The sequence below is a fragment of the Abrus precatorius genome, unplaced genomic scaffold (genome assembly GCF_003935025.1).
Source record: "Abrus precatorius isolate BTA unplaced genomic scaffold, Abrus_2018 Scaffold11, whole genome shotgun sequence".
Lineage (NCBI taxonomy): Eukaryota > Viridiplantae > Streptophyta > Magnoliopsida > Fabales > Fabaceae > Abrus > Abrus precatorius.
In genome coordinates this window covers 29,163,194-29,186,252 of record NW_020874303.1, presented here as the reverse complement: position 1 = coordinate 29,186,252, position 23,059 = coordinate 29,163,194, and the positions used below count along the sequence as shown (strand labels likewise).

At 33.1% G+C, this 23,059-nt stretch overlaps 2 protein-coding genes across 4 annotated transcripts; both read left to right on the top strand.

Annotated features, from left to right (window-relative positions):
* Window positions 1-2,012: 2,012 nt before the first annotated feature.
* On the top strand, window positions 2,013-12,585 carry LOC113856484 (ABC transporter G family member 35). The gene is made up of 23 exons (XM_027488315.1): window positions 2,013-2,213; window positions 2,530-2,893; window positions 4,264-4,473; window positions 4,626-4,710; window positions 4,841-5,000; window positions 5,386-5,462; window positions 5,551-5,604; window positions 6,076-6,166; window positions 6,866-7,167; window positions 7,364-7,962; window positions 8,400-8,560; window positions 8,646-8,752; window positions 8,844-8,997; window positions 9,103-9,255; window positions 9,370-9,542; window positions 9,627-9,959; window positions 10,064-10,354; window positions 10,441-10,524; window positions 10,615-10,748; window positions 10,836-11,063; window positions 11,163-11,334; window positions 11,432-11,686; window positions 11,781-12,585. Exons 2-23 carry the CDS (start codon window positions 2,541-2,543, stop codon window positions 12,054-12,056), a joined length of 4,452 nt encoding a protein of 1,483 aa, XP_027344116.1. The 5' UTR covers window positions 2,013-2,213; window positions 2,530-2,540; the 3' UTR covers window positions 12,057-12,585.
* A 4,317-nt stretch (window positions 12,586-16,902) lies between these two features.
* On the top strand, window positions 16,903-23,023 carry LOC113856130 (NADP-dependent malic enzyme-like). Of its 3 annotated transcripts, none has more exons than XM_027487813.1 (21): window positions 16,903-17,064; window positions 17,288-17,358; window positions 17,722-17,999; window positions 18,468-18,588; window positions 18,677-18,751; window positions 19,118-19,269; window positions 19,404-19,509; window positions 19,613-19,678; window positions 19,958-20,053; window positions 20,168-20,239; window positions 20,345-20,428; window positions 20,515-20,613; window positions 20,858-20,905; window positions 21,023-21,076; window positions 21,162-21,260; window positions 21,353-21,442; window positions 21,534-21,611; window positions 21,705-21,779; window positions 21,873-21,963; window positions 22,476-22,604; window positions 22,694-23,023. In XM_027487813.1, the coding sequence occupies exons 2-21, from the start codon at window positions 17,329-17,331 to the stop codon at window positions 22,780-22,782; spliced, it is 1,932 nt and encodes a 643-aa protein (XP_027343614.1). In that variant the 5' UTR covers window positions 16,903-17,064; window positions 17,288-17,328; the 3' UTR covers window positions 22,783-23,023. The 3 variants fall into 3 exon arrangements, with proteins under 3 accessions (XP_027343614.1, XP_027343612.1, XP_027343613.1); XM_027487812.1 differs by lacking the exon at window positions 16,903-17,064 and adding an exon at window positions 17,092-17,191; XM_027487811.1 differs by having other exon boundaries at window positions 17,008-17,358.
* The last annotated feature ends 36 nt before the right edge of the window (window positions 23,024-23,059 follow it).

The window sequence follows — 23,059 nt, the reverse complement described above, 5'->3', positions numbered from 1 at the left end:
GCTGTTGCTAAAATAAATTATAGAATGAGATAGTTGTCGTGAATAAGGAATGAATCAAACAAGTCGACCAAGTTGTCATATTAGTATCATATATGTTTGCCCGTATGTGAAAGTGCACTTACAACTATTAACTATGTTTTTCCTCTTAATGAAAGTTGCCGTATGAGTACCAAAATCTACCCTAATAAATTAAGGTTACGGGGTTGCATTCTTTGTGCATTCTTGTATTTCGATTTTCTTAAGGTCCTCCAATAGTAAGCAAACACGTCTAAAAATTTATACAAATTATGCAACCAATGGTTGCCTTTCATGCGGTTGGTTGCCGGAGACAAAGTCAAATTGCTTAATTTTAATCGGCGTTCTCGTTAAAGAATCTTAATAGTTACTCTTGCATTAAAGAAAATGTTTATGCCAAAACAATAAAGTTATTAATTTAATTATTATAATATGTTACTTATATCAATATATTTTAAAATGGATAGAATATTTTTTATCATCATATATTTGACAATATGTCATGTATCTAGACATACCATTACCTCATATTAGTAGTTGAGGTGGTATATTAATGTATTGTATATTATCTACATCTAGGCTAGGGTGACATTTCTAAATAAGAAATTTCTGACATGAAAACACATAACAGTTTGTCATTGCGTGTATTTAGCCACTTGAATTTAAACTTTTTGTTAACTGAAAATAAAGAATCTTTCAAGAATAAGTAAATAGTTTTGCACATGTTGAAACACATGAAAATCTTGTTGGATAAACAATAAGCATTGGTTTCTTACCGGGTTTATTGTTTATACGATAAATGACTCTTTCATATCATTTTTTTATATGCTATATATTGTTTAGGAAAGGGTATTAAACAGAAAATGTAGTGAAATGTACATTTAAATTTTATTATTGTTTAAACAAATTGACATAAGAATGGTGCAGTGAAACAATGTCGATCGAATTTCACAAAACCAAAAAAAGCTATATATACACACAATATTATATATTTGTATCTGCAAATGCATGTTTCTTAACCAAAACAGTAGTTAAAATAATCTCAAATCACTAAACGATAATTAATTATATACCACACTAACAATCTCGATGCTTAAGTTTGTTTTTAATGTATTTCCTTTCTTAATTTTTGGTTTAACTGTCAGCAGAGAAGGATGAAACTTGGTCAAACTTCAGGTTTCGTAGAGATAAAGTTTCTCCATCTTATTAAATTAAAAATTGCAGGGACATTAGACATTGTATAATTTCAATATGCATAGTTTATATGCCAAGTTATTCAATGTACATAACTCTTGTGCTCTTGGCTTTTGTTGCTCTTACTTGCATTTGACCAGGTCCTCAAATACCATTCGGAGACTTAAACAATGAGATGAGGGGGAAGACAATTGCTCATTCCATCACTACTATTTCAAATTTTTTATATAATTTCTGTTATTTCAACTCGAAAATTTATCTGAATACGGAAATTAATCCATTTCATTCATATTCTACTTGGCCAAATTACTAGCCAAAATTTTATTCCGCTTTAATTTTTCACTGCAACTGTAACAATACACTAATACTAAAAAATGTTGTTTGCTTTTATTTTTCAAAATTTTCTTCTTGTTTAGCTTAAATGAAAAATGTGCTGAATTGAATTCAGATGAGAAAAATTTAGAAGGATTATATTTTTCCACAATAGGGCTCTCGTTCCATAAAAATCGGAGAGAAAGAGGTGATGTGATGTTGTCCTTTGTTCAATGTTCATGTTTGAATGAACTCTGTTCCTTGAATTTGAGACGGTGACACCCTGAAGAGAATAATATTATTAAATTAGTTAGTCATCGAGTGTCTCATTTGAATAAAGGATTAAGACTAACGACAATTCAGCCACCACACCAATCTTTTTCTTCAGGACCTCTCTCTCCCTCTCTGTCAATCTCACACAATATTATCTTTTAAAAATACATAATACATTATCTTATACTATATAAATACAGCACTTTCGGAAATTCGGTTCAATTCAGTGGTCTATCTATTGGTTGCAAACCTTCTCTCATGAGTGGAAAACAGGATAGGGAGAAAGAAAAGAAGAGAGAAAGTTTTGCAGAGAATAGTAACATATGCACTAAAAAAGTCAAAAGGCCAGTGATACCTTTTCCAGTTTCAAGCCCAAACAACCAACCGCCCCTTTATTGAGTATAATCCAACACATTCAAGTAAGGATTTGCACTCAGCACCTTCCTGATCTTTCATGTTTGGATAATTTGAATATCTTTTGTTTGCATATGTATAGCATGTTTACATTCATGCTTACAAGACAGTGGATTCACGATTTATTTCAACGCTACAAGTTATTACTTTTACGTTGAATTTATATTTATAGTACTTCCAACTATTTTCAAACACACGCTTAGTTTTAAGCGCGAAGAAATCATCCACTGTGTTTTAGTTTCTTCCAAGCTATTAGAAACATGGAGCTTTTACGTTTAGTCTGAGTAATATCCTTTGTGTTTTTCTGATCTTTGACTGCAGAAGGAGGGAAAATGGATAGTGGGAACTTAACAAGAAGCATCAGTAGAAGCTTAAGCAGGTCAAGTTGGGGAATGGAGGGAGTGTTTGCGAGTGGGAGGTATTCAAGAAGGACTTCAAATGTTGATGAAGATGAAGAGGCTCTCAAGTGGGCTGCCATAGAGAAATTGCCCACTTATGATAGGCTAAGAACAAGTATCCTTCAAACTTATGCTGAGGGTGATCTTCCTACCCCTTTACAACACAAGGAAGTCGATGTTCGAAAGTTAGACATGAATGAAAGGCAACAGTTCATTGACAAAGTCTTCAAGGTTGCTGAAGAAGACAATGAAAAGTACTTGCGAAAGTTCAGAAACCGAATTGAAAAGTGAGTTCCTTCTCTCTATTATATATCGCCTTCTGCATCTTATCTAACAAAGCTCACAAGCATGGCATGATCATTAAGTTTGGATGTGGATAATAGCGTATCTGGTTTTTCATCAGAATACATATGAATTTATATTTTTAACGTTATTAATTACTTCTGAATTGAATACACACGTTTAGAAGTTTTTTTAATATTTTTCTAAATACAAGTTATAGTTTTCACGTTGAAACACATTGTAACGTGATTTTACTATATTTTATATTTTTAAATATGCATTTAAGCGTTTATTTGTATTTCTGTTATTATTGATTTTTTTCTCCTTTGACAAAATTTGATTTTCAGTGGAGATATTTGCATTGATATTGGTCTAAACTTGAAAATAAACAAACAGGCCTTAAGTGAAGGTAGAAAATATATAAAATGAAAAAATAAAATAAAATTAACTGTATTTATAAAATATTTTATTTTACACATCTTTTTACTTAAAAATAATTAAAATTTCACAGTTTCCTTGTATAATTAAAAGTATATATAGCTGAAGTTTTAAATTTAAGGAACACTCTTTATGGCTTGCACAGTCATGACTAAATGGATATTTTCTTTTAAATGTAATTTAGTTTTGGTTTCTTTTACATGTCCAAAAAGAACAAAAATGAAGGTTATTAGAAAAACTTCTTTGACTTTTTTGGCCTGCAAACCAAGTTGCAATAAATGTTTTTATTTAAGTGATCACGTAACGTGGCTATTGATTTTTAATTGAGTTGCGTGTCTTCGTCATTTCTTCAAAACGAACAAATAAGAGAAAAACTAATTCAGCGTCAGGGTTGAAAATTAAGGAGATTTGGATCAGTAGTTGAGCACCCTGAACCACACACTCGTCCAAATGTACAATAACCATCAAAGGAATTAATAAGGAACTTATCATGGGACTGAAAATTGCTGGGTTCTTCTTTCATGCTTTTAAAATTGTTTTGATCACAATCATTTGTTTCTTTTAGAGTCTTAGAAATGATTGGGCTAGTTATCATTTCTTCCTTCAACTTTCAACTCTGTCTTTACCGCTTGGTGTATATAGTCTACTCAATCAAATATCTTAAAAATTTTAAATATATATATATATATATATATATATATATATATATATATATATATATATATATATATATAACTTTGTAAATCAAGACGATGCTTTAATGAAAATGGTGGGAGAAGCTTATGCAAATAACTATTCAGAAGACAAGTCAAAGCTATTTAGTGATACCATATCGAACATGCTTATAGATACACTCTTCTCCAACATATTGTTGCCACACCCCACATTTGTATGTAACAAATATTATCCTTGTGTTTTTCAATTCTTCCGATTGCAGGGTTGGTATCCGACTCCCAACAGTGGAAGTGAGGTTTCAAAATTTGACTGTTGAGGCTGATTCCCACGTTGGCAGCAGAGCTCTGCCCACCCTACCAAACGTTGCATTGAACATTGTTGAATCAGGCCTTAGCTTGTGTGGGATCACTACTGCCAAGAGAAGAAATCTCACAATTCTTAAAAATGTCTCTGGCATTATTAAGCCTTCAAGGTACCACAAAATTTTTATCATCATTTTGTTGGAACTACCTTAGTAAAAAAAACATTTGAAGGCTAGTTCACCTATTTATATAGGTTTATTTGTTCATTATTATGATTTGGGTCGCTGTAAGTATAACCATTCATTCATATTGTTCTGTGCAGGATGGCCCTTTTGCTAGGACCCCCTTCTTCTGGGAAAACGACCCTTTTGTTGGCATTGGCTGGAAAATTGGATAGTGACTTGAGGGTAGACTCTAGCCCTTTTATTTTCTTGACTTTATTTGTAATCAGAAAAAATGAAACTCCATCACGTGGAATTGACTAAGTGTGGTGATGCAGAAGAGTTATTAAGTGGTTTGAAAATTTGAATGTTACAGGTTAATGGAGAAATAACTTACAACGGGTACAAGTTTAATGAGTTTGTCCCTAGAAAGACTTCAGCCTACATCAGCCAAAATGATGTACATCTGGGAGAAATGACTGTAAAAGAAACCTTGGATTTCTCAGCTAGATGCCAAGGAGTTGGCACACGATATGGTAATTTAATCAACACTTACCTGTCAAATTTTGATGGGACTATGCCAAATAACATCAACATACACATTTACAATACAAACTGAGACAAAAGAATTGCAAATCCTCTTCCATTACAATGCTAAAACTTTTCTGGATAAATTTGCACAAAAAAAAATAAAAAATTACAACGTTACTCATAATTCTTTGTGTCTTTCATTTACCTTAACTAATTTTCTAATAGGAGTATTTATAAATAGGAAAACTTGCATGACAAAAATAGCTTTCTTTATTCACTCCTTTCATACATTTTATATATCTCTTTTGTATTTATCATGCATCGCTTGCTCATTTAGACATTAATTATAAAATATGAATATATTAATAAAAATTTAAAATGTGATTGTAGACCTATTGGCCGAGCTTGCTCGAAGGGAAAAGGAAGCTGGCATATTTCCAGAGGCAGAACTTGACCTCTTCATGAAGGTATTAATGTCTCAAAGACTAAACAATGAATAATTTTCTCAACTTTGTTAATTCATGGAATAGTAATCACCAGTTTCATCATTTTTAGGCTACTGCAATGGAAGGAACAGAAAGCAGTCTCATTACTGACTACACTCTAAAAGTAAGTAACTATGTTTCTCAACAATTCTGTTTAAGGTTAGAGAGAGAAGAAAAAAAGGACACACGTGGTTGAACTTTGAAGGATCACATTTCACCACTCATTTTAGATTCTAACATTATCCCCACCCTCAAAAGTCCAAATCATGATCTCATGACTTTGCAATCTTCTCAAACATTTCCTTGCCAAAAACTTATACTCACCCAATCATAGAGGCTAAAGTGGGTCCAGTGGGTGAACTTCTTGTTCTATTTGGATCATCTATTTACTACCCTTCAAGAGCAAGTTTGAATTTGATTATTTTTTAATTTTTAAAATTTTTTTACCATAAAATATTTTCAATGTGAAATAAATTAATTCGAATACATACTGATGTGAGTGGTAGACAACATAGTTATTATTGTTAATTGCCGGACTAATGGTTTGATTATGTCATAAAAATTTGACTTTTTTGGTGTTTGCTGTATGAAACAGATATTGGGACTTGATATTTGCAAAGATACTATTGTGGGCGATGACATGCAGAGAGGTGTATCTGGTGGCCAAAAGAAGCGTGTAACAACAGGTAATAATAACATACTATATTTTCATTTATTTTAAAATTGAATATACTTGATTTTATAAAATTAATTTTAAATTATTAAATATAATTGAAATACATATTTAAATTAATTTAACCACAATTTGTAAGTAATTCTCGAAGTAAAACAAACAAATAACCCTTGTTTCCTAAAAAAATTTATTCCCAATTATTGATGCCTTCGTTTTCTTCCCTACTATTTTTCAAGTCCAAACTTCAACTTTATATTTGAATAGGCTTCGTTTAATCATCTCATTTGAAGGTGACAGAAACTTGCATATCCACTCAAATATTCCATAAGGTTAAGATGTGGCCACATATACTATGTCGACTAAATGTTTTTATTTGGACTTGGTCCTTTCTTCACCCTATGTGTACCGAATTTTATAATTTCCAATACCTTGCTTATTACATACATGATTTTCATCTCCTAAACTTAGCTAATGTCCAATATACTTATAATTATCTGACATCTTCATTCATAAAATGTCTCTATCCTTTCTGATAAATTAATAAGCACACATATAAACAAAATATTGGAAGGATCCGATATCAGCAGCCAAGGTTCAAGTGTAACCCACCCACATAGTATTAGTACAATTTTATTTTGTCATTAGTGCATGCAATGAATTGTTTTTTCCCTTACAAGTTACAATGAATGACATGGGTTTTGATATGGTGTAGGGGAAATGATTGTTGGGCCCACGAAAACACTGTTCATGGATGAGATATCAACGGGCCTTGATAGTTCTACAACGTATCAAATAGTAAAATGCTTCCAACAAATTGTGCACCTCACTGAAGCAACCATATTCATGTCCCTACTCCAACCTGCTCCAGAGACGTTTGATCTTTTTGATGATATAATCTTAATATCTGAGGGGCAAATAGTTTATCAGGGCCCACGTGAGCACATCCTTGAGTTCTTTGAATCCTGTGGATTTAGATGCCCTGACAGAAAAGGAACTGCGGATTTCTTGCAAGAGGTATCGTCATATAACATCACCCCTTACACATTACTCTTCCTCACACCTTAAACTAAGATCAAACTTCCTGTTTTCTATATTTATTCAATAAAAAATAATACTTCGGTCAAAAATTAACAAATAAAAATATCTCATTAAAAGTTTTTTTTTTAATTTTCAAAATGCCAAAAAGGATAAAGTTGTTAATTTTGTACAGGTTACTTCAAGGAAAGATCAAGAACAATATTGGGCAAATAGAAACCTACCATATCGTTATGTTACAGTGAGCGAATTTGCAAACAGGTTCAAGCACTTTCATGTTGGATCGCAGCTTGAGCAAGAGCTTTCTGTGGCATTTGACAAATCAACAGGACATAGAGCAGCTCTTGTTTTCAAGAAATACACAGTACCCACAACGGGACTTCTTAAAGCATGTTGGGACAAGGAATGGTTGCTAATCAAGAGAAACTCTTTTGTCTATATATTCAAGACAGTTCAAATATGCATTATTGCTGTCATAACCGCAACTGTGTTCTTTAGGACCAAAATGCATCGAAGGAATGAGGATGATGCAGCTCTTTACATAGGTGCAATATTATTTAGCATGATTATGAACACATTCAATGGTTTTTCTGAGCTACCCCTCACAATTGCAAGGCTTCCCGTATTCTACAAGCATAGAGACCACCTTTTCCATCCTCCTTGGACTTACACCCTTTCAAATTTTTTACTTCGGATTCCTTTCTCTATATTTGAGGCTATTGTTTGGGTGCTTATTACGTACTACACAGTAGGATTAGCACCTGAAGCTAGTAGGTAAGCTCAATGACATTATTTTTCTAAGTAAATATATAGAAATTTTGGTTTTTCAAATTATAAGTATCACTTTGGTCGTTGACTTTACAAAAATCTCACCTAAGTCTTCAATCTTTTTTTAAAAAAATATTCCTTTTAATCTTTTTTTAGTTTATTTTTTATTGTCATTTTGTACAAAAAGGATTAAAATAAATTTGTTTTGTAACGTTAAAAACTAAAATAAACGATGCCTATAATTTAAAGAACTAAACTGAGTCCTTCACTCTATTTTTTTCTCATTTTTATCTCAACCCCTTTTTATGTTCCATTTTTCTTTATAAAATTGAGCAAACTATTATTATATCATTGATATTGAAGATCAAGGTTCCATGATCATAATAGTAAATTATGTGTTTATAACATTAATTGAGCATTTTGTGGGCTTATCCAACTTTCAGGTTCTTCAAACACTTGTTGCTAGTATTTCTTGTCCAACAAATGGCAGCTGGTATGTTTAGGGTTATATCTGGAGTTTGTAGGACAATGATCATTGCTAACACGGGTGGAGCCCTTATGCTTCTTCTTGTGTTTTTACTTGGAGGTTTCATCCTTCATAAAAGTGAGTGAATCATGACCAAAATAATCTATTATGTAATTTGTTAAAAAATGTGCTCACCTCGAAGCTTAAATCTTAACATTAACAGATGACATTCCACATTGGTGGATATGGGGTTACTGGGTTTCGCCATTATCATACGCATTCAATGCTTTTGCTGTGAATGAACTGTTTGCTCCAAGGTGGAGCAAACCGGTAAGTGACACAAGCTTTCAATAGCAAATAAAAATGAGATTCAATGGCTTAACAATAAACCTGTTTGACTTGAACTTTTTTGTACTTGTAGTCCTCGGATGGTACAACCACATTGGGTTTGGCTACGTTGCATAACTTCGATGTTTTTAGGGAAAAACGATGGTACTGGATTGGTGCAGGTGTTCTTTTGGGTTTCACTATTTTGTTCAATGTTCTTTTCACCTTTGCGCTTATGTACCTTAATCGTAAGAGCTCACATTCTTATCAAACTTTGCAGTGAATTACTTATTTCACTGGTTGTTAAATGTTAACAATGCTTTTATTTTATCTTTTATTATTTAATTTACTAGCTATTGCAAAAAAACAAGCAATTATATCTGAAGAAGAAGCAAATGAAATGGATGATATTGGAGGACACTCAAAGGAAGAACCCAGACTTGTAAGGCCAGATCCCAATAGAGAGTTGGCCTTTGAATCATCTTTTGCTGATGGAAACAACACAAGTAAATGCGAGACTAGACATTTTCAACTTCGAATAATTTAGATTAAAGTGTATTTTTATTGATGTAATAGGGAGTGCTTCTAATTAAACTTTTCTTTTGCATGAATCGTTTTAGGAGAAGTGGCAATGCAACGAATGAGCAGTCAAGGTAATCCTAGCGGAATAAGAAGTCCTAATCCAGCGCTTGAGTCATCAACTAGAGTTGCACCCAAGAGAGGAATGGTTCTACCTTTTCAACCACTTGCAATGTCTTTTGACAGTGTTAATTACTATGTGGACATGCCTGCAGTAAGAGCCCTATCACCTTTTTCATTATAACTTTGTACCGTTCAAAATCAATGGTACTTATGAATGCAATTTTAACATTGATAGGAAATGAAGGAGCAAGGAGTAACAGAAGATAGACTACAATTACTTAGGGAAGTAACTAGTGCCTTTAGGCCTGGAGTTCTAACTGCTCTAATGGGAGTTAGTGGAGCTGGAAAGACAACTTTGATGGATGTTTTAGCAGGAAGAAAAACTGGCGGGTACATTGAAGGAGATATTAGAATTTCTGGATACCCTAAGAATCAAGAAACCTTTGCAAGAATTTCTGGCTATTGTGAGCAAACTGATATTCATTCACCACAAGTTACTGTTAGAGAATCTTTAATATATTCAGCTTTCCTTCGGTTACCAAGAGAAGTCAATAGTGAAGAAAAAATGGTAAGTTCTAAGTATTATATAATTTATATCCTTCTTTTCATTTTGTCCCTAAAAAGTTACATGAAAGAGTAAAATTTTTATTTCCAATTTTTTAATCTGTGCAGAAATTTGTGGATGAAGTAATGGAGTTGGTTGAGTTGAATAATCTTAGAGATGCTATAGTTGGTCTTCCGGGTGTTACAGGGTTGTCAACTGAACAGAGAAAAAGGCTAACAATTGCTGTTGAGCTTGTTGCTAATCCTTCAATCATTTTTATGGACGAACCCACTTCAGGTCTCGATGCTAGAGCAGCAGCAATTGTTATGAGGACCGTAAGAAACACTGTTGACACTGGAAGAACAGTTGTTTGCACAATTCACCAGCCTAGTATTGATATCTTCGAAGCTTTTGATGAGGTACCGATGAACTTGTAATTTGCATGTCATGTGCTTCTCTTTATATCTATGGCTTTTTGGTAGATAAATATTTCTTTGTGCACCAGTTACTGTTGATGAAGAGAGGAGGACAAGTGATATACTCAGGACCATTAGGAAGGAATTCTCACAAGATTATAGAATATTTTGAGGTATCATAACAAATTGATTATATTCTTTTGATCAAATAATGTAACAAGGGTTCAAGTTCTACATCTGATTCCATAACCCTTTGATCGCAGGCAATCCCAGGGGTCTCAAAAATTAAGGATAAGTACAACCCAGCAACATGGATGTTAGAGGTGAGCTCCATAGCGGCTGAAGTTCGGCTTGGAATGGACTTTGCTGAATACTACAAATCATCTTCTTTGTACCAGTATGTCTACAAACAACTATGATACCAATGTTAAGTGATTTTGTACTTATTTTATTGGGTTGAGTTAACATACAATATTACGTGCAGGAGAAATAAAGCTCTTATAAGAGAGTTAAGCACACCTCCTGCAGGAGCAAAAGACTTGTATTTCCCCACTCAGTACTCTCAATCCACTTGGGAACAATTCAAATCTTGTCTGTGGAAGCAATGGTTGACTTATTGGAGGAGTCCAGATTATAACCTTGTTAGATGTTTCTTCACCTTGGCTGCAGCTCTCATGGTAGGGACAATATTTTGGAGGGTTGGCAAGAAAAGGTTTGCAACTAATTCTTTTGGTGAATAGATATATAATATCATTCTCTAAACATTTAGCTTCACATTTTAGCTAATGCTTTTCTTATCATATTTTTACAGGGAAAACTCAAGTGATCTAAATACTATTATTGGAGCACTGTATGGTTCTGTGTTTTTTGTTGGTGTTAACAATTGCCAAACTGTTCAACCAGTCGTAGCCATTGAGAGAACAGTATTCTATCGTGAAAGGGCTGCTGGAATGTATTCTGCTTTACCTTATGCCCTTGCACAGGTTAAAGGATATAATTTATTTTATAAAATAAATTATGGTGCTTTGTTAATTTCAACGTATATTGCTTATTGTGTTGACACTGTTGTTTCTTTTGTAGGTTGTTGTTGAAATCCCATATGTGTTTTCTGAAACTATATATTTCGCATTCATAGTGTATGCTATGGTGAGCTTCGAATGGAAAGTTGCCAAATTCTTCTGGTTCTTCTTTATCAGTTTTTTCTCCTTCTTGTATTTCACATATTATGGGATGATGACCGTTTCTATTACACCAAACCACCAAGTGGCATCAATCTTAGGGGCAGCATTTTATGGACTCTTTAATCTTTTCTCTGGTTTCTTTATTCCAAGACCAGTAAGTAGCATTCTAGTTTGGTTATTTTGCATTAGTACAAGAACTACTTGTCATTCTAACTAATATAATTGCTTTACCAAATTTTTCATTTCAGAAAATTCCTAAATGGTGGGTTTGGTATTACTGGATTTGTCCTGTAGCATGGACAGTTTATGGATTAATTGTCTCACAGTATAGAGATGTTACGGTCCGCATTAGTGTGCCTGGCTTGGATAATCAAACTATTCCTATTAAGCAATATATCGAAGATCATTACGGGTTTAAACCAGACTTTATGGGGCCAGTTGCTGCTGTTTTGGTTGGTTTCACTGTCTTCTTTGCTTTTGTATTTGCCTTCTGCATCAAAGTACTCAACTTCCAAACAAGATAAAAATGAAGAAAAGGGTAAATTAGTGAAATATGGAGTTCTATTCTTACAAGTTTTTCTAGTGAATGCACCTTATGTATCTGTATATCTAAGGATAGAAAAATTTATATTTGATTATAAACCACCATGATAGTTTTGTTAGCAAGTCTTGAGGGTCATTTAGTATATATAAATCATGTTGATTTATGTAGTCAATTTTGCAACAATTATCTCGTTACCATTGCTATCATTATATTTTTTGCTATTTTAAAAGTAATTTAATCCTTTTCATTCTTATTAACCCTTTGAATGTGACTAATAAGCATTACAATTATCTTTTATCATGGTTTGTTTTCTTTTACACATGCGTTTTCCCTTTTTGTTAAATAATTATTGCCTTTCCAAAAATTATTAGTATTCCCCACCATGTTACATGCGTATGTAGAAGTAGTAAGAATATTTTTATCCAAATTTTCTTGACCTTGAGATTATGAAAAGTTAGTGAAACTACCTTACCTTCTATGAACATTTATTATAATTAGGCAGTACATTCAAAAACGAAAAAAAAAAGTATGGCACTGTAATTTTTTTACTCAAAAGACTCTCAATAAAGAAAATAAGACAAGAAGTAGAAAACCAATTTTTGGTGACATAATACGGTGAAACTCTGAGATTGAGGAGAATATAAATGTGCCAACAGTAAGTATAACACCAATTTTGGGAGTGATTGTTTTTTAGTGGACAATAACATTAGACATTTCGCTGCCTTTACCATGTAATATTTGCTACAAACATTGAAAAGAAAATCATTTTTCAACAAAAGGTAGTTGAGCGATTTAAGAACCAGTTCGTGACAAGTAAAGTTACATGTACATACAAAGTGATGTGCGCTAAAAATATAGGGATGTAGAACGGGAGGTATCAGATTTTCAGTGATTTTATAGAACATGAAAAATACTTTTTGTAGCATTGCAACCATGGAAAGTGTAGAACATTTCTTAGGATTAGTACTTAAAAAACTCTTGCACCCTAAATATGTGACACGCTAATGATTGGGTTGTAGAAATCACCAAATAATAGTTATCATTTATGATGTGGATGAGCTAGATCATTTTCATCAACATAATTCTAAAGAACTTAGGTTAGGCTAGTGGGTCAAGCAAAGGTTGTGCCCAACATGTAGCACAACAATACCCAGCTCAATATCAGCCCAGTCATGTTATTCACAAGATAATGTATTATTTATAATACTTATTTCATACCTTTTCCCCCTCCCCTTTTTTTTAACTTTTTGCCCCTTAAAAGAACTTAAGAATTTAAATTAAAAAAAATTGATGAGGTTAAATTTGCATGATTTATACAATACATTTATTGAAATGAAACAATTTTTTTAAGAAAATGATACCCGTAGCATAAAAAAAACTTTAGAAATTTACAAAAAAAATATCAAAGGAATTACAGAAAAAAGATTGGTCTGTCATAAAAACCAAAATTACTACAGTGAACGGACTTAGTGGTTAAAATAATTTTCCGAAACAGCCCTTCGAAAAGAGGGAATTGAATTGGCAAAAGCGTGTGGTGTGCACTTAGTTGTAGGCTTATGGCCCACTATTCTGACGTTTTTCAGGACGCGGCGACCAGAACGTGGTTTATCCCTGCCCACAAAATTATATTTAAAACACTACTTTTTTAAAAAATATATTATAAAAATCGTTAAACATGATATCATCGATAAAAAATTATTTTTTAATACCCTTTATGTTCAGTTTTCAAATTATCCTCACCCACCAAAATATTAAAAATTATAAACAGATATATTTTCATAGATATATATTTAATAAAATCATCAAATTTTCATTTATTTACGATATAAATTTTTTTTAAACTATGATTATATATTTACAATATTTATAAATAAATACAGGACTAGATAAAAAAATTGTATAAGCAATAAAAATACATTTAAACCCTTTTGTAATTGCAATGAGGAAAAAGTTGTTTACGCACATGCATTCTTTTGTCCCGTTCACCCACCTACCGAACTACTACAGCTAGTGGCTACCACCACTTGGTTAGACCCTTCTTCACTTTCAATTTTCAAAAGCTAATTTATTTTCAAAAGCGTTAATCTTTTTAATGTATTTTTTATTATTAGTTAAAATTTATTAAAATCATAAAACTGACTATATTTTATTTTATTTTTATTTATACATTAATATTTTTTTAATTTTTTATAAAATTTAATTATTAATAAAAAATTATATTGGAGAGTATATTTTTAGCTTATTTTAAGTGACACGTAAAAAAAAATTCTTAATTTCAAGAATCAAGAGAGACGATGACCATACTCCTCTGCAAACACAACTCTTACAGTAAAATATAAATGTTTATAAAAATATTAATTATACTAATTTTATGGTAAAATCCGTTCTGCGTTAATTATAATTAAGAGAATATCGTTAATTGAATAGCTAATTTATGTAATATTATAGGTAATAAAATTATTATTTAATCAAATAAAATCCGTGTGAGCTTTGGCAAATATCAGTACCATCTCTTTCCCGTTACCCTTTCAATTTCAAACAAATAAAATTTAGGTGTTTTAGATGTAAGAGTTTTAAATATTTTTTTTTTATTAAAATTGAAGTTGTATTTAATAATTTATATCATGCAATTCATTGAATTAAATTTTAATTTTAATTAAGAAGTGGTGTCAACTATAATAATGTAAACATTTATTAAAAGAGTTAATATTAATTTTTAAAACTAACTTTAAGGATCAAATAATAATAATAATAATTAAAAAAACAAGTGTTTATTACATCAAAGATTCAAAATATAATAAATGATATTATAATAAAAAAAAACAATTTTATATGTTTAGAAAGATTCTGAAATTTAATGTTAACATCATTCTATCTCTTCTTAGGAAAATCTGAAAATGTAGGTACTAAATAAGAAATTAAAAGTATTTTCAATGCTTAATCAACATATTTTTACTAAAAACTATATATTAATTTTGTAATTAGAAAGATACCGATTATTTATAGTGAAACATATAAATCTTTTGGGGTGTCCTTGGCATTAACGCGTTGTTAATCAAAGGAAGAGGGTTGGTATGGCTTGATGCGCTTGTGGGTGGGTGTGGTGCCTAAATGGCCTGAGGTTTTGGTTGGACGTTGAAACGAAACATGACATTAATATCAACAGATTATGCCACCATCGATTAAATGCTCTACCAAGTTTCCCAAAATTCTGTGGTTAACACAAATCCTAGTTGGGGCCACCAAATTTTAGACCCAAATTAATCTAGTCATGGAATTTAATTTCGACCTCAATTATTTCACTACATCATTCAATTTTTATAGTTGGATATAGGTTTAATTGTGCTTACAGTGCTTAAAAATTAAAGTTTATAGTCTCCCCGTTACTAATATTTTGAACTCTTAAATTGTCAGGGATGATGGTTTTCTATTTGGCAATATTGTCGGCGAATTGTGATAAAAACTACACATTTTACAACAAAGTATAACCAAATTGTCCATATCCATAGATTATACTTGTGGTGATTTTAATGGACCACTTTGGCAAATAGAAGACATAGGCAAAAGCACCTTAACATTGTATGTACTCTTTAAATATGGTGGCCTACTCTCAACCACCATATTGTTATCCCCACATGGTCATGGCCAACACCTATCTATCCAATGCACCACAAAACCAGCCTCTGTTTCTCAGCCTTTCAGGTTGCTTGGAATTGGAGCTTTCACTTCTCTCAAATCCTTTTGGATTTATGGGAAAAACATGAGAAATAGAATAGAATGAAACAATAGAATATTCAACAAATAAAGAAGAGTTGAACTGTTCAGACACGTAGGAAAATATTAAAATTAAATTAAATTGATCAAATTATATTTTAGGAGTGATGTCAAAGTTTAGCATATTTCATGAAAGGGTAATGTGAAAATAACAAAATTATAATTTTTTATTCCTTATTTTCATTATTTTTTCACCAGTAAAAAAATCCATTCTGTTATCTATAATCTAATTTAAAGTTTCTACTAATTATATTTCATTCCATTCCATGTAGTTTATATTTCATTTTATTATAACTTGTCATAAAATATTAAAATATGATTAAAGACGACCCACGGTGAAAATAAATGACATTTTTCCTTGGCATGGTTCAAGCAACCATCGTACAAAGACAAATTGGAACAGAATAACACTAAATACACATTTATACGCATGTTACTTTATATTCTATAACATTAATATTTTTAATAATAAGATATCACTACTATACTTTAACTTGTCGTATACACCAAATGTAAGAAATGTGAATTATAAAAGACATGTAAAAAAAAATTCCTTATACACAAAACGCGAGATATACTACAAGACTGTGATGTAATAGAATACGGGACATCAATTTGTTGTTACACGGAGGGGCGTCTAAACCCAAACAAGTTACCGACAGGTGCAAGAATTGGTGATTGAATCTTACACCCAAGTCTTATGAAAACAGACACTCTCTCGTGTAAATCTCAAAGGATCCAAATGATCTTACGGTCTCAAACAACTCTCACAATGATCTCCACTGAGCTTTCCAACATCGTAGTTGTAGAGAACCTTTTAACTCTGTTTCATTGGCCACATGTCAATATAATGACATGACATCCACAGGCCACCCCACTTCCACAATCTTTTTTATATTTAAATAATTACTATTAATATAATTATTTTTATATACTCACCTCTTAAAATAATATTTAAAGAAGTATCTAAAATTGTTAAAAAAAATCAAATCCATTGATTAACCTCAAAACAAAGCAGAGCATATAAATTTGTAACATTTAGTAAATTATTTAAGAAAAGCAAGCGTTTGCCACAGGGAAGGCCCCACAGATTTTTTGGTGTGTGTTGTTGGAAATATATTTATTAAAAACAAGAGAATTACTTTTTGAACAAGTCCAGGGTAGTTCGGTAATATCAAGAGAGAATGAGTTCATGCATTTGTACCCTTTTTAAGGTTAGCTGCAGAGAAGTATTTTGCTCACGTTGCTTCTGATCTCTCTTCTCTTGTGTGAGTTGTGTTTGGTCAGGTAAAGAGGGAGAGGGAGGGACGGAGAGACAGAGAAAAAGAACTCAAGAGAAAAGCAAGGCCACCTTCCCTGAAGACTCTCTCTCTCTCTCTCTCTGTATCTCTCTCCTTCTCTCTTCTTATAATTTCTTTCTCTCTCCTTCTGATTCAGCGACCGCAGGACTCTCTCTTTCTCGCATTCACTTCGCCATCATGATCTCCTCCACCAGATGCACCTTCCTGGTAATCTCAACCTTATTTCTCACTCATCTTTTGAATCCACTTTTTTTCTCACGTCATCTAACCAGATTTGCACTAAAAGGATTTTCAAACTCACTCCCATATCCCCTTTTTATATTCTCCTGCATCTTCCATTTCCTGCTGCTAAATCAGAAAACAAAGATGGCTTTGTCTTGTTCTGTCCTGTTCACAACTTATCACTACAAGAATCCAGAGTCGGTAAAAATTGACCAAGTTTCTGGGTTACTTGTTCAGCCGTGAAAATTTTGATTTTTCTTCTGATTTCGATGAGATTAGCTGATTTGTTTATCTGGGTGCTGATATTTTCTCTTCTCCTCCTTCCTTTGTTGTGAACTTTTTACGCAGAGCAACTCAGGGTTGGGTGGGTGCAACAGCTTCTGTGATGCGCAGAGAAAGCGTGCAAGTCCTTTCAGGGTGGTGTGTATGGCCCCAAGTAGCAGCAGGTCGAGTGATAGAAACGGTAGCGTTGTGATGGAGACTCCGTTGAAAGAAGTAAGAAAGGAATCGACGGTGGCTGACGTGGACGATAACCCGATCTCCGCCGGTGGCCCGCAGGATGTGTACGGCGAGGATAGGGCAACGGAGGATCAGTTTGTTACTCCGTGGAATGTCTCTGTTGCTAGGTGAGCCTCTTCATCTTCTAATCTTATCACCAGTTCAACTGTTTTTGACTTTGATGCTCAATTTCTTAACTCTTGAGTTTAGATTCGAATTGGATGCTTGTCTCTGCCACTCCCTGAGTTGGGTTAATTTTCCAAATTGGAATGACCGAGTTTTGGTGTTATGGATGAAGCGCAATTTTTTTTTCTATTGTGCGTTGTGGGAGATCTTAAATGGGTTTGGTGACGGATAAATATTACATGTCCTTAATCATCTTACGTGTTTGCATTCCTTTCACCTTTATCTTCTGGACCGTTGTATTTGTATTTTGCTGCTGTGTTGGTTGAATATGATGCTCTGAATGGCTTAGTGCAATTCTACTTTTCAATTATAGACGATAATGCATTTGATGGGCTACTTTCAGAACTATAGCCAGAGAGGATTGATTTATTATGCAAATTCTTAATTTTAACTTGCTTCTTGCTTTTTAGTGGTTATACGTTGTTGCGAGATCCCCACTTCAACAAAGGGCTGGCCTTCACTGAAAAAGAGAGGGATGCCCACTACTTGCGCGGTCTTCTTCCCCCGTCAGTTATTCCTCAAGAAACTCAGGTTAACTATCTGACTATATAAATTTTCAAGGCAATTAGACTGTGAATGTGCTTATCCAACATCAATTAAACTACTGCTTTAATGGCAGGTGAAGAAAATGATCCAGCACATACGCCAGTATCAAGTTCCGCTGCAGAAGTACATGGCAATGATGGATCTTCAGGTGTGACCCTGTGAACAATGTTCTAAAAACAATATATTAAAGAATACAGTTTTGGACCTTGGTCTGCTGCTTCGTTTTTAACATTATTTATTGGTTGTCCATGTGCATTGTAAAAAAGAAAAATCCGTTGTCATTAGATTTTTCTGTTGCCCCATCTGTCATTGTGTGCAATCACACTTGTACAGTTGCTTTTTGAACGATGCCAAAATTCTTAGTGTTCGGTTTTGGTCATGCTTTTATTTTATAACTTTGAAAGTCATCTTTAATGTAAAATCGTATCTTGGTGGAAGTTTCTTTGCATGGTATGATTGGCAAATTTTGGGATTGGATTTCAATGCTTTTGCTTTATTATTTTCTGGATTGCAGGAGAGAAATGAAAGGCTGTTTTACAAACTTCTTATTGATCACGTTGAAGAATTACTCCCAGTTGTCTATACTCCAACTGTTGGTGAGGCTTGCCAAAAATATGGGAGCATCTTTATGCGTCCTCAGGGTCTTTATATAAGTTTGAAAGAAAAGTTAGTTTTCCTTTTACTTCTCTTTTCTCCTCCTAGAAATCTCTGTAGATGTTTACTTTCAATTGAATATTTTATCTATTGTTTGTGTTAATTTTATTGTTCCTCTGTCTCCTGGGTGGGGCTTAAACATAAAGGGGGAGGATTCTTGAAGTGCTAAGGAATTGGCCTGAGAAGAACGTTCAAGTCATAGTTGTAACTGATGGAGAACGGATATTGGGTCTTGGGGATCTTGGTTGTCAGGTAATTTCTATTATACTTGTTTATATAATTAATAACAGTTATAATTGAATCGCAAGATCTGATGTTGTAGTCTCTCCTTTGGTGACCTATGTTCTGTTCTCAGGGTATGGGAATACCAGTGGGAAAACTCTCTTTATACACGGCACTTGGAGGAGTTCGTCCTTCCGCTGTAAGTATATTTGGTCCATTTTGATAAACCTTAAATTATGCATATCATCAACTTACAACAATGTCATTGTTTATGAAGTAAATTAAAAGATACTCAGCAAATCATGTTTTATATACTGCTGTCTGTTGGAATAGTATTGTAGGTTTCCAGTTGAGTTGATGTCTTGTAAACTAAGAAATGTACCTGGCATTTGTTCATTAGTTTTAAAAATATTGATTGTGCATGATGTAACTTCCATTTCTTATTACATCCATAATGGTATCTTTAAAATTGTTTCAGTGCCTGCCTATTACCATTGATGTGGGTACAAACAATGAGAAGTTGCTGAATGATGAATTATATATTGGGCTAAAGCAAAGACGAGCAACTGGGCAGGTTCATGATTTGTTTTCTTTGCTTGGTCATGTGGAATTAATTATTTTTGATTTCTGCCATTCCAATTTTGTAATATACTATAATATTTCTTTCTTCTAACTTCTTTGATTCCAGGAATATGCTGAACTTATGCATGAATTTATGACGGCAATCAAGCAAAATTATGGGGAAAAAGTCCTAATTCAGGTATTAAGCAGTGTTAGGAGACGTCATTTCTTTGCTTATTGGACTGCACAGTCTTCACTAATTCCAATTTTTTGGTTTTCTGTATCTGTTATGTTTTGTATTTAGTTTGAAGACTTTGCAAACCACAATGCTTTTGATCTACTTGAAAAATATAGATCGACGCATCTGGTTTTTAATGACGATATTCAGGTAAATTATTGTCTTCAACAATGAATTCGGGTTCTTTGATAACTTTACATATAACTAGCTCTGATATTGAATCTACCTTGTTCCAGGGAACAGCATCTGTGGTCCTTGCTGGACTAGTTGCAGCTCTGAAATTGGTTGGGGGGAACTTAGCTGACCACAGATTCTTATTCCTTGGTGCTGGAGAGGTGAGTCCGTGTAATTCTGGGATCATGTGCAGTTCATCATCAATCTTGGGGAAGTAAGGAGGTGTTTAATCAGTTTTAAAACATAGGAAAGAGGGGGGTGTAAGAAGAATTAAATAATACACTTTTTCAACCAAGAAAGTGGAACTACTTGACGATGCCTATTAGAACTGATTAAAACTAATTTTTTAAAATCAATTTCAATTTTGTAATTATGGCTTAAATGTTTTGTCTGGTGATTGCACAGGCTGGCACTGGAATAGCAGAACTCATAGCACTTGAAACATCAAAACAGGTTGCTAGCTACTTTAGAGTGTTGCATTTTTTTTTTTTGTGGATGGTGGAGAGAAATGTTATGTGAGCATTGCACACATATTTTAGAGTTATTGAGAAACTACCATTATTGATGCAGACAAATGCTCCACTGGAGGAAGTGCGCAAGAATATTTGGTTGGTGGACTCGAAGGTTGTGTAAAATCCAATTTAGCTCTTCATGTATGAAATACATTTCCATCTTCCATCTAATTAATCTTCTATACCTACTTTTGCAGGGGTTGATTGTCAGTTCCCGTAAAGATTCACTCCAACATTTTAAGAAGCCCTGGGCTCATGAACATGAACCTGTTAAAAATCTTGTTGATGCTGTTAATGTATGATCGATCTTTCTGTTCATTGCATACCCATACACCCACATAACGCAGAAGTTTCAATTTTCTTACATTTTCGACTTAATCTTCTACAGCAAATTAAGCCAACTGTGTTGATTGGAACATCGGGACAAGGGAGAACTTTCACTAAAGAGGTGGTTGAGGCTATGGCCTCTATTAATGAGGTACTATTTCAATCTATTTATCTACCTAGTACCTACCATGAATTTCATGTCCACATAAGCTAAGCAATTTATTACATGATAATGCTTGCAGAAACCTATTATTCTTTCTCTTTCCAACCCAACATCACAATCAGAATGTACTGCTGAAGAAGCTTATTCATGGAGCAAGGTAAAATAGACTCAACTTGTTTTTTTGCATTAGAATTTAAGCTTTCGTTAAACTATATTAACTATTTTTATTTTTGTGCATCATCATCATCAGGGACGTGCCATTTTTGCAAGTGGGAGCCCATTTGCCCCAGTTGAGCATGAAGGGAAAAAGTTTGTGCCTGGCCAGGTCTATATAAACCCTTTAGATTTTAAGTAAACATGAAAAGTTTCACGTGTGAATTAAGGTCTAATTTGGATGTTATGTTCCTTTGTTGATCAGGCCAATAATGCATACATATTCCCAGGATTCGGTCTTGGTTTAATAATGTCTGGGACCATTCGAGTGCACGACGATCTGCTTCTGGCTGCCTGTAAGTGCCCAACATTTTTTTAACTAGTTAACAGTATTAAAATTTTCACGCCCGTAATACCTCAAAATTAAACTCTTATTTTCTGTATCTTGATATAAACATAGAGACTAATTTTGGTATATTATTTACGAAAAAATTTTACACCCGTCAACTAATTAGAATATATTGTTAATATTATTTTATGTTAATTATTGTAAAAATCAAGAAGTTTTGTTGACGTGATACTCCATAATTGAATGACATTATAAAAAAAATTATATTAAAATTCATTGAAATACGCCCAAAGTTTTTATTAAGAAGGGAATTAGCTTTCGTTTTTATTTTCATTTTTAAATTTGAGTACTCGTTTTCGACTCTGAGAGCCTGTTTTTCTTGTTTACTAAAATTTACTTAAATTCTTTGGAATTCTCAATTTTATTAAGTAGTACACATTTTACAAGTACATTCGGTTGCCAATGTTGTTGACATGGTTTTTGATACGATGATTAATGTGATATTATTTAATGGAACAGCGGAAGCTTTGGCTGCACAAGTGACACAGGAGAACTTCGACAAGGGACTCATATACCCTCCATTCACCAACATCAGAAAGATTTCAGCACACATAGCTGCCAATGTTGCTGCTAAGGCTTATGAGCTTGGTCAGTTTTTATTTTATTTTCCTTTGCTACCCTTTTAGTTTATATATATCCTTAGAGCTGTTATATAATTGAGTTTTGGTTTTTCTCAGGTTTGGCCACTCGCCTTCCTCAACCCAAAGACTTGGTTAAGTTTGCTGAGAGCTGTATGTATACCCCAGCTTACAGAAGCTACCGGTGAAGTCACAATAGCCCCCATTTTTTTCTTTTTCATTTTTCGGCTTTTATCATCAAATCATTTTATTGTCAATTTTTTAATTTTTTTTCTTGTTCTTCTAATTATTGTATTGGTGGGCTAGTTAGGACGGTGTGGGTAGTTGGTAGTTGGTAGTTGGACTGCTATAAGGTAGTTTGCAAATTTGTGTTATGCTATAAATTTTTTATCATATGACACTAATCATAATTAGAAAATGAAGCATTTTAAATACATAAATGCTTGAAAGTGCTTGTATGATCAA

Coding starts and splice junctions, on each gene's coding strand:
- LOC113856130 (XM_027487813.1), top strand. CDS start 17,329: ATGATCTCCTCCACCAGATGCACCTTCCTG. Junction 19,510..19,612: donor TTGGGGATCTTGGTTGTCAG/GTAATTTCTATT, acceptor TTCTGTTCTCAG/GGTATGGGAATACCAGTGGG. Junction 21,077..21,161: donor TTTGGTTGGTGGACTCGAAG/GTTGTGTAAAAT, acceptor CTACTTTTGCAG/GGGTTGATTGTCAGTTCCCG.
- LOC113856484 (XM_027488315.1), top strand. CDS start 2,541: ATGGATAGTGGGAACTTAACAAGAAGCATCAGTAGAAGCTTAAGCAGG. Junction 9,256..9,369: donor TGCTGATGGAAACAACACAA/GTAAATGCGAGA, acceptor GAATCGTTTTAG/GAGAAGTGGCAATGCAACGA. Junction 10,749..10,835: donor AAATCATCTTCTTTGTACCA/GTATGTCTACAA, acceptor TATTACGTGCAG/GAGAAATAAAGCTCTTATAA.